This window comes from Microcaecilia unicolor, chromosome 5 (assembly GCF_901765095.1).
Source record: "Microcaecilia unicolor chromosome 5, aMicUni1.1, whole genome shotgun sequence".
Taxonomy (NCBI): Eukaryota; Metazoa; Chordata; class Amphibia; order Gymnophiona; family Siphonopidae; genus Microcaecilia; species Microcaecilia unicolor.
Genome location: NC_044035.1, coordinates 336,613,015 through 336,630,660, shown reverse-complemented (window position 1 = coordinate 336,630,660; position 17,646 = coordinate 336,613,015). Strand labels below are relative to the sequence as shown.

Genomic DNA, 17,646 nt, shown 5'->3' with positions numbered 1-17,646 from the left:
GTGCCATATATAGAATCTAGCCAAATGTAACAGGTTGTAATAACCAAAACTCTTTTCTGGTCTGACAGTTTCAGTAGCGCATCCCCTTCTTAATAATTAATGCTTAATACTCTCTCTACGATGATTTCTCATCACTGGTCTTCATTTCATTTATCTATTTTGGGCATATTGTCCAAGACCTTTTCTGCTGTGAATCTGACTACCAGTTCGTTAAGACCCAGTTTCATCACATTGGCTTCATTGGCTGAGACATGGCTTGCTGCCGTTGGCTTTTACGATGACCACACATAGCTTGACCACTGCTCAGTTTCCTACACACTCTTCGTAATCTATGTGTGATATAATGAATGCAGTCACAAAGAGTGTGTAGGAAACTGAGCAGTGGTCAAGCTATGTGTGGTCATTATAAAAGCCAACGGCAGCAAGCCATGTCTCAGCCAGTGAAGCCAATGTGATGAAACTGGGTCTAACGAACTGGTAGTCAGATTCATAGCAGAAAAGGCCTTAGACAACAAGCCCAAAATAGATAAATACCAGCAGAACTAGTGAAGGTAGCAGGGCTCTTCCACAAAATACCAGAGGACAAGAGATATAATGACCAAAATCTTTATTCTTCAAAAGCCAAATCTGTATTCTTCAAAACATGACACAGTACCGTCAGGGGTCTGTACATAGAATCACTGATGGAAATGGGGGTCAGGATAACAGTCTTTAAAAAGACGCAAATCCTAGAGGACAAGCGGAGTGAAAATGCTACCTTCACTACTCCTTCTGCTGGTTCTCTTCTACGTATTAACACATGGTCCTCCACTTTTGCGGTGTCCCATCAAAATAGATAAATGAAATGAAGACCAGTGATGAGAAAAGCACGGGGTACAAATGTAACAAAAAAAAAAAATAAATCATCATAGAGAGAGTATTAAGCGTTAATTATTAAGTAGGAGGTGCGCTACAGAAACTGTCCGACCAGAGGAGAGTTTTGGTTATTACAACCTGTTACATTTGGCTAGATTCTATATATGGCGCGTAAAAAAATCGGCACTGAAAAAAGTGCATTTCTATAAACCTTTTTTTTTTCAGCGATTTCGGAGTTATGTGACTGAAGTATTGACTCCAAGTCAGCAGTTTATGTTTTGGCATCTCTGATCCAGCTGTTTTTTTCAGATCAAAGAGGTCTTCTCTATATTCCATAGGTAGGACTTCTCGTATTTGTCCTTACATTTGATAACGAAGGACTATCGTATAGCCCCTGAAGCAGCCCTGTTGGACAAAACACGGCCTGTGTCGGGCTGTTTGTGTGTATACATATGGTGCAATTTGTTTTCCAATAATAAACTTCTTTTTTTGCTTGTTAACGATCTGCTCTGTTCATTTTCCATCTTGGAGTTTGCAGACCGTCTGCCTTTGTGCTTTCTTGGACGCCTGAATAAGTCGCATATCCCCGTGTTCTATAATGACATGCGTAAAGTGCTAGGAACTACTACTACTACTACTACTTAACATTTCTAGAGCGCTACTAGGGAACGCCTCTGTTCCATCCATGACCCTCCCATTTCCACGCCCCCTTTTTTTTTTTTTTTTTTTTTTACTCACATGTGTAATTTAGGTGCAGATCTTGTGCCTAAATGTACACACAAAAGTTCCAATTAAATCTAATTAGTACCAACAATTGGTTATTAAAAAGCCACTTGTTGGCACTAATTGGCTCGATATTCAATTAATTTGTGTGCACAATGTTTGCCGACTTTTACAGAATTAGGGGGATTCTGTGTACAGTAGGAGCACTGGGAGCAGGTTTGGTCACTTATTACAAGAAACGCATTCATGGGTTGGAGTAAGTGGACAAAACATATTTATTTATTTGTTACATTTGTATCCCACATTTTCCCAGCCATTTGTAGGCTCAATGTATCTTTAGAAACCTATTTTTAAACAAACCATTTGCACGTGCAAAACCTGAAACTTGTTTGAAACCAAAACCCTTTATATTTCAGAGAGAGAGAGAAGATTTAGACATTTCTCCTTTTGTAGCTTCAGTAAAAAAAAAAAAAATATATATATATATAATAAAACCTGATGAGAGAGGCTCTCATACTGAAAAATCTTCAGAGACCCCAGAAACTATCTAGAGGAGGAAAGGAAGTCAGAGCGAACATCTTTACTCAAAGGGTGCAGGGCTTAGGGACCAAATCATGCCACTTGGCCATAACAGAGCCAGGAGATATAAAATCAATCTGAATTGCTGTAGGACACGATTTTGAAAGAGGATACGCTACTGCAGACTGACAACAAGGAACGATCTTTTGCTCATCTGTTCTCCCAAGGGAATACTTTAAACAAAAAGCCACAAACAACACACCTCAATCTCTTTGTAACTAAAGCACAATCAGAACATAAAATGGCCACCTGAGAACTCGCATTAGTGAACACTAAGCATGTACTATCCATTCTATGCTCTGCAGGATTTCCAAAGTTAAAAAAAGCATGTACATAGTTTCCATTTGAAAATTATCCCAGGAAACGAACTCACAGACATTTTACACCTGCTAATTTGTGCTGATACTTTTTCTGTGTTAAAATATGCCCACACTTCTGCAAATTCAAAACCATGTGCCCAGCTGCAACCCCACCACAACCTCATCCCCGGAAAGGCTTCCATGCCCCCCCAGCATGCAGAATTCCCGTATCTGCAACACACACTGCACACGTGATTGTTCTTGCATGAAAAGGATCGATTCCACAAAAGCCATTTTACCAGGGTAAAGCACTACTTTGCAAGATTTGCATACCAAGGAGGAAGTGAAAGCCAATCTCCCTCATGCATATTCATGGTGGATATCCTGAAAACCAGATAAGACTTGATGTGCCCTGAGGACCGGATTATGGAGGACTGGATTGTGAAGGCCTGCCCTAATGGGACAAGAATCTAAGGGCCCTGTTTACAAAGGCCCGCTAGCATTTTTAACATGTTGTCTAAGTTGGAAAAGGGACGCCCGAGTGAGGACTTTCACAATTTTTCATATACTTTACAAAAGGCTCGTGAATGCGGAGGCCTTTTGTAAAATTCACAATGCCATGGGAAACATGCGTGTATTTAGCTGTACATATATTGGTAACAAATATTTTACAAAACAAATTCAAATAAAAAGCAGCAGTTTTTTTACATGGTAAGTGGCAGATTCCGCTACCCACACATGCAAATACGTAAAAGGCTTTTCTCACAATGATTTCATAATAGGTTGTTGAACTGAGTGTCAGTCCTCTGTATTATAGATTTTCTTAATGTTTCCAATTTCCAAAAATTTTGCTTTCCTTGTTTTTGTGCTAAAAGTAGATGCCTGTACTATTCCTAGTTTTTGTACCTGGCACAATGGACGGGGTTAACTGACTTGCCCAAGGTCACAAGGAGCCACAGTGGGAATCGAACCCCGGTTCTCAGCCCACTGCACTAACCATTAGGCTACATCCCAAATGACTAGATCAGCATGTTTCACCTTTTTGTGATCGGTTGAGCATTTGGACTCCTTATACATTGATTACAAACTAAAACAAAGTACAAGGAGCAATAAAGAAATAAAATAAAATAAAAAGTTACAGAAAACATAACTAAAGAATGATGTACACGTTTACTTTCACTATAGTCATAAATCTTCTCTGGCTTTTTACTTCATGCACGTGCAAAAGATTGCCCATAAGGTCATGGGCCTTTCATCATAATGGATTGAAATATACACGAGATTTTCACCCCACCCAATACCAAGAAAGCTCTAACAATGAAGACATTCTATCAGCTGCACCCCGGACTGGCAAGTAAGAGTGGGAAAAAAAAAACCCCACAGGCATGCACACAAACAAAAACAATAATGACAGATCTGTGAAAATAATTTCATGTCACTAAAAATGTCCCGAGGAAAGGGTCAGCATAGGCTCGGGCTCTGGGAGGCTGTCGGACTCGGAAGCTGAGGATTATGCCTGTGAGCATAATGGAGAGAACCTCAGCACGGTTCATCCGAAGTCCAGCTATACACAAAACGACAATAGTGGAATGTGAGTCAGTTAAATATAATACAAAATACAAAGTAAGAGGGGGGGGGGGTCAATAAAGCTCTATCAGTAATTTTTAAACATTGATGTTTTATTTGGATGTTCAAGACAATTAAAACCCAGATCACTTGTTTAAAAGGACCAGTCTATTCAAAGAACAGACACCACTAAATGTAAGACTTCGAAACTAAGCCAAAAACTCATTCACTGGGAAATCAGAAATGCTGTCAGACAGACAATGACCAAGACAAAAAAAAAAAAAAAAAAACAAGATCAGAAATCCATAGCTCACAAACTGATTAACTATTTCAGTGAGTTCTGCTAGGCTCCAAACGAAATTCAATCTGAACATATACGTTCACCTCTATGTTTATTTAATTTATTAGGATTTACTGTATTTTTCGGACTATAAGACGCACCTAGGTTTTAGAAGAGGGAAATAGGAAAAAAAAATTTTTCCTTTTTCCCTCCTCTAAAACCTAGGTGCTCCGGTGTGTCTTGTCCGAATCCCTCCCTACGAGTTTGGGATCGCCCTCCCCCCAGCCCTGTCACCACTTTCTTCTCCCTACTCACGTCACGCGATCTTCCCTGGTGGTCTAGTGACGTCGGGGCAGGAAAGAGCCCCCTCTTTCCTGCCCAGCGCGCTGCTCTCCATCCTCCTGTATGCAGCCTGACGGTCTCGGCGAGATTCAAAATGGCCGCCGAGACTTCAATTCTCGGCGGCCATTTTGAATCTCGCCGAGACCGTCAGGCAGCAATGCATACAGGAGGATGGAGAGCAGCGCGCTGGGCTGGAAAGAGGTGGCTCTTTCCTGCCCCGACGTCACTAGACCACCAGGGAAGATCGTGTGAGTAGGGAGAAGTGGTGACAGGGCCGGGGGGAGGGCGATCCTGAACTCGGAGGGCGGGCGGCCAACCAGCCAGCCAAATCTACCTTCGGACTATAAGACGCACCCCCCCATTTTCCTCCCAAATATTTGGGAAAAAAGTGTGTCTTATAGTCCGAAAAATACGGTATTTACTGCCTTTTTGAAAGAATTCATTCAAGGCGGTGGTGCACAGTAAGAATAGATCAAACATAAGCAACAGACAATTACAGCAGTAAAAATATTCAAATAACAATACAAAGAATGGCACAGTATAACACAATACGTAATAGAACATTTTAATTGAAAGAGTAGGATTTAAGCAATGATGGAACATATAGATAGGTAAGAGAGTAAGAGGAGTTTATTTATTTACTTGTTACATTTGTACCCCACATTTTCCCACCTATTTGCAGGCTCACCGTAAAGGTGTTTGGTAGTTCGGTTGATAACAAATACAGGTTATGTTGTGGACGAGGTAGATGTGAGTCAGGCGTCACGGGGTCGAAGGGAATGCGGATAATAAATTGTCCAGTACGAGCATTGGTTGTGCTGTGTCGCTGGGTGTGGGGATTTACGTTGGATTGGTGGGATAGGCCTTTTGAAGAGGTGGGTTTTTAATGATTTCCTGAAATTTAGGTGGTCATTGATTGTTTTCACAGCATTTGGGAGTCCATTCCATAGTTGTGCGCATATGTAGGAGAAGCTAGATGCGTAAGTTGTTTTGTATTTTAGTCCTTTGCAGTTTGGGTAAAGTAAGTTTAGGTATGATCGTGATGATCCGATTCTGATTCTGGTTGGTAGATCTACGAGGTCTGTCATGTATCCTGGGATTATGCCGTAGATAATTTTGTGGACCAAAGTGCAGATTTTGAAGATGATCCGTTCTTTGAAAAGTGCAGCTTTTCTCGAAAGGGGTTTTAGCGCTTTCGAATCATGTTTTACCATATATCAATCTGGCTGCCGGTCTGGAGTTTTTTTGTGAGTTGTTCTTTTACATCCCGCATAGATTATTAGAAAATGTGACTAATTTAAACATCCATGTATCTCTAAGGCCTACTCTGCCATATGACAGGCCTTAAGACTTCATCATTTAAGAGGAAAGACCTGCCAAGCCTACCCCCTTAAAAATTATAGAGTTTACTTCAGCAGTACAGGGAAAAAGAACCGTCTGGAAACAAACAATGGGTCTGTTACAGTATCAGGGATCTCTGCCAATGTACGTAAACGGTGAAAGCCAAACTTAAGCAATTTAGAAGTGTCGGCAGAAAACCAGCACAACCCCTCCTGCCGTCTGCCACCCATCTCTTCTTAGTACATAGCACAGGGTTTGTGAAAATTTCGACTGCAGGAAGGCGAGCGGTAGTAAACCACCTGGCAGTCAGGAAGCATAATAACGTCTGCACAGGCATCAGAGCTGCAGCAGGCCTGGAGGGAAGCTGGCATTCAGAAATATATCGGGAGAATGGATTATTTAAATTAAAGCTGCACATATAATATTCAATACAGTTATTAACAACATTAGACATAGAACTTATTGTGTATACTTGAATATAAATTGAGATTTTGGGGCCAAAAAATGATGATCTTTTTATTTGAGTTTATTTTCATCCCCCAACAGTTGCCAGCATTTCTTCCTCCACCCCCAGAACTCCCCCTCATCCCCTCACACGCACACGTTTACTGGCATTGCAGTGAGACTCTCGGAGAAGGCGGGAGACAGCAGGGCCTTGAGCCAGCACGGATGCTCAAGGCCCTGCACCGGCTAGCACACAGCTTTCTCTGTCAGCATCAGCTGGAGGTAGGAACCGCTGCAATGCCGGAAATCACAAGGAGTGGGGAGGGGGTGTACAGGAATAAGTGCCAGCAACCCTGAGGCAAGGTGGGGGGGGGGGAGGAAGAAATACTGGTATTTGCCAGAACATACCCTCAAGGATCAGTGTTCCCGTTGTAAAAAGAAAACCACCACGCTGCCAGTACATGGGCACCTAAAAGAGACCTTCTGAATGGTGCTGCTATGAAATGGGCAAAGCATATTGTAAGCATCTCTTTCATAGCCAATCACAACGCAACAATGATTTCGCTACTGAGAGAAAAACATGTGATTTATACTAAATTGAACCCGCCGATTCCAAATATGAACTCCGAATTTGCCTGAGACGTCTAGATTTTAAGTTGTACATTTACAATTTAAATTATATACAATTTAACGGAACATAAGCAAGGAGAGAATTGTATAGGTTCTAAGCAATGGATTAAATATATTGATTAAATTGTTTATTTTATAGGGAGCTGTCCTTGAGGCAGCTCAGGTTTGAGCGAAACATATGTCGGACAACGTAACCCCTGGGTCCGATGAAAAACGGAATTAAAAGAGATAAAAAAAGATAAGTTAATTAAATTACAAAGTGATTGTGAAAGCTTAATTACGCTGTAGCTGACCTATGAAAGATGATGGATGTTGTTAACATTGCCATATAAAACAGTTATCGTTGGCAATGAACATCGCTGAGGTCAATTGGTGAGAGGAACTGAATGCTATTGAAGAGTTATCTAAAAAAAATCCTCTAAGTTGCATCTTTTATATAGGTGGCCGGATACCTGTGAAAAGGTCTAGAGTTTATCCAAAGGGATGTCAGTGGCTGTTCTTGGTACCTCCATGTGTTTGACAGCATTTATATTTTGTTTTTTTCTGCTGAAATTTAGTCAAACAACACCTTTTAGCTTTGAAAGACATGGAGCAACGTGTGACTTATAATGGTTATAAATGCAGTCAATGTTTCTTTATAAACATAATGGGCCAGTCACCTGTCTGACTAGGGTAACTCTCAAACTGCAGTCTGCACTCTGAGTTTTCAATACAAGATACTACTACTTAACATTTCTAAAGCGCTACTAGGGTTACGCAGTGCTGTACAGTTTAACAAAGAAGGACAGTCCCTGCTCGAAGAAGCTTACAATCTAAAGGACGAAATGTCAAGTGGGGGCAGTCTAGATTTCCTGAATAGAGGTGGTTAGGTGCCGAAGGCGACATTGAAGAGGTGGGCTTTGAGCAAGGATTTGAAGATGGGCAGGGAGGGGGCTTGGCGTATGGGCTCAGGGAGTTTATTCCAAGCATAGGGTGAGGCGAAGCAGAAAGGGCAGAGCCTGGAGTTGGCGGTGGTGGAGAAGGGTACTGAAAGGAGGGATTTGTCTTGAGAGTGGAGGTTGCAGGTAGGAACGTAAGGGGAGATGAGGGTAGAGAGGTTATGAGGGGCTGCAGATCGAGTGCATTTGTAGGTTAGTAGTAGAAGTTTGAACTGTATGCGGTACCTGATCGGAAGCCAGTGAAGTGACTTGAGGAGTGGGGTGATATGAGCATATCGGTCCAGACGGAAGATAAGACGCGCAGCAGAGTTCTGAACAGATTGAAGGGGGGATAGATGGGGGGGGGATATATCACAGTGCTCTGTAGACATGAGCTTAACTGTTCAAACCGCACTTTGGTGTCTCAATATGAAAAACACAGAAATCCAAAGTGAAAAGAAATTTCCCTAAAAGTGGAGGAGTGGCCTAGTGGTTAGGGTGGTGGACTTTGGTCCTGGGGAACTGAGGACTGAGTTCGATTCCCACTTCAGCCACAGGCAGCTCCTTGTGACTCTGGGCAAGTCACTTAACCCTCCATTGCCCCACGTAAGACGCATTGAGCCTGCCATGAGTGGGAAAGCGCGGGGTACAAATGTAATAAAAATAAAAAAATAATAGGTTGTTGAACTGTGTGTCGGCTCTCTGTATTATTGATTTTCTTAATGTTTCCAATTTCCAAAAATTTTTGTCTTCCTTGTTTTTGTGCTAAAAGTAATTCTATGCCACATATGCTACAACTGAGATCAGAGAGGAAGTGTAATCATTTTACGAGCAGGTTCCTAAAAAATAAGCATTTAACAGTGCTGAATCATCAACAACCCCCCCCCCCCCCCCATTGAAAATATATCATATGCTTTAGGTAAGCTGTGATTTTAGTCTTCCAGTGATGTCTGCTGGGATCAGCAGCTCCAGAGACCATACTGCCTTAAACATCTCAGCCTGAGATAACCCAGCAGCTGCATTTAAAAGCTTAAAGGAGGCAGGAGTGAGAGAGAGAGAGACAGAGAGATGGGGGAGGGGGTTCAGATATTATTGGACAAGTAGGTGGCAAAGAAAATAAATAAGTGAACACGAAGAGGCCCTGGAAGTATAAGACAGCCTTAAGTAAATTAAGTGCCACAGGAATGCGTGTGTGTACGTCTCTCTCTGTTTATTTATTATTAACGTATTCCTTTTATTAAGAAAAGTTGGAACAATACAACCATCAAATATCAGTGTTATACAGGAGAAATATATAAGCCCCCCCCCCCCCTCAAACACACACACACACAAACCACCCCCAAAACCCAACAAAAGCAAAGACATTCCTAGAATAGGCAAACGGTGGCTTGAGGTCTGGACTTATCATGACCTCAAAACCCCTACTCCCCTCCCCAAAACCAGAAACCCTGACCCCGCACCCCCCCCCCCTCCAATCCACTACCCACCAGTATAAGCTATGACGGTATCTAATTCCGATCCCTAAATTTGTTCAAAACTTGGCTGCACGTAGTCGGAGAAATTGAAGTGTCTCTCTCTCTCTCTCTCTCTATATATATATATATCTGTCATCGGACATCATTTATTCTTACAGCTAGAGAAGTCTAAATAAAGTCTGATATCTAAATAAACTTAGAACAGTAACAAGGAATAGCCAGTGAAAGCTATATATCTGCGACTAAGCTAGCAGAGGCATACATCCTCTTCTCCTTAGCCAGTCAGAGGCTGGGACTCAGTACGGAGCAGTGCCACTTCGCTAGACATTTAGAAACGCTGCAGTTTCAAGGTCATGCCAGTAACCTTCCAGACTCGACCAGAAGTAACAGAATAATGTTCACGTGCTTCAGACACCGTCATGGTTCGACAAAAATAAAGACCTATCCCGACACAGCAACCACCGTTAAAATGTACTATAAAGGCAGCCAATGAGAGAGGTAGGTAGGTCAGGAGATTTGCTTGTAAGCTTTTCTTCAAAAGTCAGCAAGTTGACAAAGATGCACGCCGCATCCGCACATGGAACCGTGACCACCTCCCATTTTACAGAATAAGGCTACTAAAGAAACATTGCAAACAATGTAAAAAGTCCCACCTGTAATTTAGAACTATGCATTAAACATTAAAGTTATTGTGAACACTTAAGTGTGCTTTGGGGAGAAGTACACAAAAGGGAAGAGTGTACAGAATTTTTTTTTTTCTTGGTAGGTATTGTGCTCTGGAAGAGTTTTATGGACCAACAGAGCCCCCTAGAGGGAGTAAAAATATTAGCATGAGACTGATAAGAGATTCAATGTCCATTCGTGACCATAGCCTGCATGAGCCACTTGAACAGAGTACATAACTCAAAAGCCTGCTAAGCAGAAAATCCTCACCTTTGCACTTACAGCGTAATTTTAAAGCAAAATTTGGGAATAAAGGCTAACCAACCAACAAAGTGATATGTTTTGGCAGGACCTGCGTAATACATTTCATGAGTAGGCTTCCGGAGCTACATTCCCATCATCAGGTCCAAAAAGCGAAATCCTGGAGGTCAAGAAAAGTAATGTATGGTTTTTCAGCAGGAAAGAAATGAAGTCGATCATACGGGCTTTATGGCCTTTTTCCGCCATCACAGTCTATAATCCTACATAAACGCTCTTAGGACAAAACAAATTTTTGAAAAAGTTATTTTTTCATGCAGTCACAGAGGTTTTTCCAGGTACTCTTGGTCTCTTCCTGTAGCTCCCTGTAAGGAGCAATTTTGATGGAAGCAAAAAAGTTCCTGGTCCATGTTATCCTATGATTATACGGCTGTGTTATATATTTATGGGGAAGGAAGAATTCCAAAGTCTGCTTTGAAATCAAGTAAACCAAAGCGCTACTTCAAAATCCCAAAAGATATACCTATGGGGACAATCCTAGGACTTGGTGCCTCCAGTTAGACGTGCCAGTGTCGTGTTCTGAGAACCAGTTCTATAGCGGCTTTCTGTTCTCCCAACCAATCTCCACTCAGAACAGTGATTTGAAAACTTCCGGGATAACTTAAAGGCTTTCCTAGTCACGGACGCCTTTTCAAACCAACAGGCCCTGAGTACAAAAGTATTGCCATACTGGGAAAGACCAAAGGTCCATCGAGCCCAGCATCCTGTTTCCAACAGTGGCCAATCCAGGTCACAAATACCCGGCAAGATCCCAAAAATGTACAAAACATTTTATACTGCTTATCCCAGAAATAGTGGATTTTCCCCAAGTCCATTTATTAACGGTCTATGGACTTTTCCTTTAGTAAGCCGTCCAAACCTTTTTAAAACTCCGCTAAGCTAACCGCCTTTATCTCCATTCTCTCAATGCGCACTCTGCTTTCCTATCTTATGATCGAGTTCCTTCTTCTTTTATGTGTACCTCGATTTCTGTTTATTTCTTATCTTTCTTATACCGTACAGTCTCGACGATAGACAGTCTGGCATAACTGACAGACACCCCTCCACCCCGGTGACGTCATCGCACTGCCGTTAAGAAGAGTGCAGGGTCTCTTCCTGTTTTCCAGCTTCATATGCTGCTGATTAATGTTAAACAATACTGTATGCCTGTACTTTATTCATAAAGGAGGACATTCTATATATGACGCTTAAAAAAAAAATCAGCGCTGAAATCAGTGCCAACTAAGCATAGTCTATAAACGGCGCCTAGATTTAGGCACCGATTATAGAATATGCTTAATTGATATCTCAGCAGCTAAAACTACGCAAATCCATTTACACCAACGAAAACGTGGCGTAAATCTCGGTATGTAGATTTACATGCACTGGGCCATGGTCAATAACTACGCGTGTAAATTTCGGAACGTCCACGAAACACCCATTTCCCCATTCATAACCGTGTCCTTTTTTGCCTGCGCGTGTTAGAAGTTGGGCACACTTTGTTACAGAATATGTTTAACGAGTTGTGCATGTAAATTCTAATCAGTGCAAATTAGTGCTCATTATTGCTTGTTAAGAGCTGTTATCAAGGCTGATTAACATGTTAAGCCAATTAATTTACGTACATTGTTGATCTCCAGGCGCACTATATAGAATCCAGGGGAAAGTACGTTTTCCGTGCATTTTTAAGGAGTTACCACTGTTTTCTGTGTTATCCATCTTTTCACTCATCTGACAACGGCTTGGTCCCATTTACGTCAGATATCGAGAATGTACTGTAATTTTATTGTAAAGCACTAGGAAAGTTTACTCATAGAGAGTATATCAAATTTTTTAATAAACTTGAATACAATGGGAGGCGTAAACAGGTGTGACCTAAGTGCATCATGCAATTTGAATAACTTACAGTATTCCATAAGTTGCATGCACAAATAAGAGACATTTATTTATTTGGATTTGCTCACGCCTTTTTCAGTAGTAGCTCAAGGTGAGTTTCATTCAGGTACTCTGGATATGTCTCTGTCCCAGGAGGGCTCACGATCTAAGTTTGTACCTGGGGCAATGGAGGGTTAAGTGACTTGCCCAAGATCACAAGGAGCAGCAGTGGGATTTGAACCGGCCACCTCTGGATTGCTCTAACCACTAGGCCACTCCTCTACATGTCCATGCCCCTCCCATGAGTACACCCCCCTGCAGTTATGTGCTAAGACACCATGAGATACCTTGCAAAAGCAAGCACCCAGTTATAAAATTGTCTCGTCCATGTGTACTGTTACCCATTTAAATTATTTCATCTTCCTGTACCCAAACCTGCACCTAGAACAGTAGAGAGCATGTATTAGACCAGTGGTATAGGGGGCACACCCAAACGGTTGAGTTTTCAGGATATCCACAATGAAAATATATGAGATAGCTTTGCATACCAAGGAAGCAGTGCGTGCATATTTACCTCATGCTTATTCATTGTGTATTAGACACGATCATGCACACACAGACGGATGGATCAAGACACATTTGAAAGTTGCAATGGTTTCAGGTCTTCCATGTGAACAAACACTACAAAAACTATGAAATGTTCACAAAGACCTTATGATTTTCAAGTTCATACCCAGAACAAACCTCCTACTCTTGCAACTTGACAAAAATTTATACGAGATGATTATTTCCAGACATTCGGCCATCTTCGTGGTTCAGGGATTTTACAGCACTGAAGCCAAGAAGGATGAACAATGTTTGAGAACTCTCTCAAGTCAATGAAAAAAAAAAAAAAAAACAGACTCAGCTCTACTAAGAGAAACATGAAAAAATGATCATGCTGGTTTTAAGAAAATTACGAGAGGAAACAAAACTGAAGTGCCACCAATTTTCTTACTAATTTTATATTACACAGCAGCTGCATTTTTGCTATCGATTCTGGTGGGGTAAGGACACAGCACAAGTCTGGAGAGGTCGGCTCAATTCCACGCACTGCTGCTCCAATTCTGAGTAAGCCACTTAACATCTACATCCTCAAACAAGATTTCCAGCTCTTCAGAGAAAGCTTTTTTTAAGTTACCACCTGAATGACCTTGCACAATTGCTGTGTGCACTCCTGCTTCAAGTAAATGTGAAACAAATCATAAACTAGGATATTACCTTTCTGCCATGCCGAGCAGAACAGACAGATTTTCAGAGATCTTCCATTTTCTTGCGATTATCTTTCCAAATAAATCACATATCAATACAGCGAAATATAAAACAATTCTCATCATCAAATTTGAGTTGGCTTACAAGAAATGTTAACAGTGGAATAGCAATCCTTCAGTACTTACCTATTCCAGAATTGGATCCAGTCACAATGGCCACTTTCCCAGTGAGGTCAGATCCTTGGAGTATGTCCATTGCTGTAGTATTCCCGTCATACTTCTGTCTTCCACTAGGCTTTGAGGGATTGTCATCTACTGTAAACGCAAGCCTAGGGTCAAGGTACGTGGTTCTTTTATTCAAGTGGCTATTAAAAATTAACAAAAAAAGAGAATTAGTCACTTTAAATATCATTGATCACGTGACAATGATGGTGAAGGTAAAATCAAACTATCTGGCAACTCATTAATAATTCGTTTGCCCTCTTTGCTTTCTTCAAGTGTTAAAAGTTGTTTTTGATGAGTGCAAGTCAAAAAAGTCCCAATCTGCGAGTACTGCTGTGTTTTTGACAACCAACATGATGAAATCCCAGTTTTTAACGAACAATGAATTTCGGGAAATGAAACATGGGCAATTTTCAATAAGCCACCTAGCAGCAAATGACACTTCAAGTACTTTTGCATCTATATAAATGTTGGTAAATTTCAAAGAGAAACTACATGAGTATTAAGTTAGTTAAAAAAAAAGTATCACCTTATATTTGTTTGTTAACATTTATTTCCATATGCTGTAATAATACTGAAAACATGCCAGTTCTGCTGTGTGATGACAGACCTAAAAAAGATGCAACGTCTTTCCTCCGTTCTAAGGAAACGAAACTCTGGAAATCTAGCTCATGGAGTGTCAGCTCCCTCTAGTGGAACATGGAAAGAAGTGCAGTGGAGGAAAGAGGCTGGCCTTTTAGATACGGACCAGAAGACTTCAGGTATGCTCTCCTCACAGAGGACCCTCAAGGTAACAGACAATTGGCAGTGTCGGTAACTAGGGCAATGGAAAGATGAGACCAAACTGATAAAAAAAAGTTATAGAGAACGTGCCTTCAATACCGAGGCAAAAAAAAAGAATATAAAACATAAAATTGGACAAATCGATGTAATTTCTAAAGAAAAAAAACGTGCATATTCCAGGACACTTTGCACTCTGAATTGAAACAAGAAAAAAGTGAACTTAGAAATCCATGAGGGGCATAATCGAATGCGAACGCCCATCTCCATGGGCGTCTATCTGCGAGGACAGGTTCGCGAAGGGGCGGGCCAGACCGTATTTTCGAAAAAGATGGGCGTCCATCTTTTGTTTCGATAATACGGTTGGTGCCGGGCAAATGCATCGGATTTGAGCTGGGCGGTATCAGTTTTCAGCGATAATGGAAACCGAAGGCGCCCAGCTCAAAAACAAACAAATCCAAGGCATTTGGTCGTGGGAGGGGCCAGGATTCGTAATGCACTGGTCCCCCTCACATGCCAGGACACCAGCCGGGCACCCTAGGGGGCACTTGTAACAATTTAAAAAAAAATTAAAATACCTCCCAAGTCCATAGCTCTCTTACCTTGGGTGCTGAGCCCCCCAAATCCCCCTCAAAACCCACTCCCCACAACTCTACACCATTACCATAGCACTTATGGCTGAAGGGGGACACCTAGATGTGGGTACAGTAGGTTTTGGGGGCAGTTTGGAGGGCTCTCATTTACCAGCACAAGTGTAACAGGTAGGGGGGGATGGGCCTGGGTCCACTTGCCTGAAGTCCACTGCACCTACTAACAACTGCTCCAGGGACCTGCATACTGCTGTGATGGAGCTGGGTATGACATTTGAGGCTGGCATACAGGCTGGAAAAAAAAGTTTTTAAAGTTCTTTTTTTTTGCTGGGAGGGGGTTAGTGACCACTGGGGGAGTCAGGGCAGTTGGGGCACTTTTTGGGGACTTGTTCGTGAAAAAAAAAGGGTCCAGAAAAAGTGACCCAAATTCTCGCTTCTGGCGCCCTTCTTTTTTCCATTATCAGCCGAGCGCGCCCATCTCTCCTCGGCCGATAAACATGCCCCAGTCCTGCCTTCACCACGCCTCCGACACGCCCCTGTCAACTTTGTCCGTTCCCACAACAGACTGCAGTTGGAGGCGCCCAAAATAGGCTTTCGATTATACCGATTTGGGCGCCCATGAGAGAAAGGCACCCATCTCCCGATTTGGGTCAAAATATGGGCGTCTTTCTCTTTCGAAAATAAGCCTGTCTGTGTCTCAAGGCTCTGTCCATAGAAACTCTCTCTCTCTCTCTTGGTGCTCTGATCTCCTCCCATGACTTTCAGAACTTTATGCCGATCTCAGATCCTGATCAAAATTTCATCAGGAATCCAGTCTGATGAGTGGAGTGGCCTAGTGGTTAGCGTGGTGGACTTTGGTCCTGGGGAACTGAGGAACTGAGTTCAATTCCCACTTCAGGCACAGGCAGCTCCTTGTGACTCTGGGCAAGTCACTTAACCCACCATTGCCCCATGTAAGCCGCATTGAGCCTGCCATGAGTGGGAAAGCTCGTGGTACAAATGTAACAAAAAAAAAATACATTGTCACCACCGCCTTAAACTTAGGTCGTGCAAGGGATGGTGTCCTGGTTGAGAGGTGGTCCATAGATGGATTCATACCCTAGGGTCCCCACAAACATTTATTTCTCTCAGTCCCCTTCTCTCAAGACAAGGCAGCAAATTCCCTCCAGCTAGCTAGGATATACAATACTTCTCTGAGGGTGTCTGGGAACTAGGACCGAAGGAATCCAGTTTGGGACAGGAGAAAAAGAACTGAGGGGAAAGAAATGAAACAGGGTAACAGTGGAGCTGAGGGACAGGGAGAACAGTAAGACATGGATTGTGAGGGGAAGAGAGGCTGACAGGAGGGACATTGGCTGTGATACAAAGAAAAGTAGGCGAGGAGTTGGCTGAAATAGAGAGATGAACAGGGCAGGGGAAAAATACTATGCCAGACTCTGAGAAGGGGGCTGATAGGAGAGAAAAGCTGAGGAGGGAATTATGGTTGGAAGCAAGAAGCACTAAGAGATGAAGAGAGGGATGGGAGTGAGTGAGACTAGGAAAAGAATTCAAAAACAAGCAGAGGAAGAGGGTAGATTTGAGAAATAAACACAAAAGTATGAACAATATCAGCTGCTCTCCACAACTGAGGATGACCAAGTATCACCAGATGAGAGACTGGGCTGGGTCAGTTGTGGGATGGCAGCTGGTATCTGTTCTTTTGTTCCAGCCTTGCACTCACAGAGGTAAATGATATTTTATTGGAAGGATGGGTAACAGAATTCAAACACGCGTGGGATAAACATAAAGGAATCCTGTTCAGAAGGAATGGATCCTAAGGAGCTTAGCCGAGATTGGGTGGCAGAGCCAGTAGCGGAAGGTGGGGATAGTGCTGGGCAGACTTATACGGTCTGTGCCAGAGCCGGTGGTGGGAGGCGGGGCTGGTGGTTGGGAGGCGGGGATAGTGCTGGGCAGACTTATACGGTCTGTGCCAGAACCGGTGGTGGGAGGCGGGGCTGGTGGTTGGGAGGCGGGGATAGTGCTGGGCAGACTTACACGGTCTGTGCCCTGAAAAGGACAGGTACAAATCAAGGTAAGGTATCCACAAAAAGTAGCACATATGAGTTTATCTTGTAGGGCAGACTGGATGGACCATGCAGGTCTTTTTCTGCCGTCATTTACTATGTTACTATGTTGTGATAGCATGAAATACCATAAACTGAAAATCTTCCTTTAAAAAATTATTTCCCTTGGCAGCTGATATCAGGAGGGGCTACGGTCAGGGACTGAACGGGCATGTCGGGGGTGTGGAGAGTAACACTACTCCTATTCTTCACAAAAATACAAATATTTTTTCACCATTTTAACCTAAAGGATGCAGATATGGTGGGCCTAATAAGGGCACTGGGCTATGTAAGCCTAAAAAAGTAGCACTGCAAGAGCTTGAGGTGACAGGACTCCATTACTGCAGGGTTTGGGTTTTTTTGGGGAAGGGGGGGTAAGGAGCAAGGGGCATGTGCCTCACAAACTCTGTGTGCTT

The 17,646-nt window shown here is 42.5% G+C and overlaps 1 protein-coding gene across 2 annotated transcripts in view; it reads right to left on the bottom strand.

The window, feature by feature from the left end:
* The window catches only part of WWOX (WW domain containing oxidoreductase), a 1,373,934-nt gene that overhangs the window by 1,337,928 nt on the left and 18,360 nt on the right, over nt 1-17,646 (bottom strand). For both annotated transcript variants that reach the window (XM_030204500.1, XM_030204501.1), the window contains exon 4: nt 13,723-13,901. In XM_030204500.1, coding sequence (XP_030060360.1) covers nt 13,723-13,901 — 179 coding nt within the window. The remainder of the gene's footprint in view (nt 1-13,722; nt 13,902-17,646) is intronic.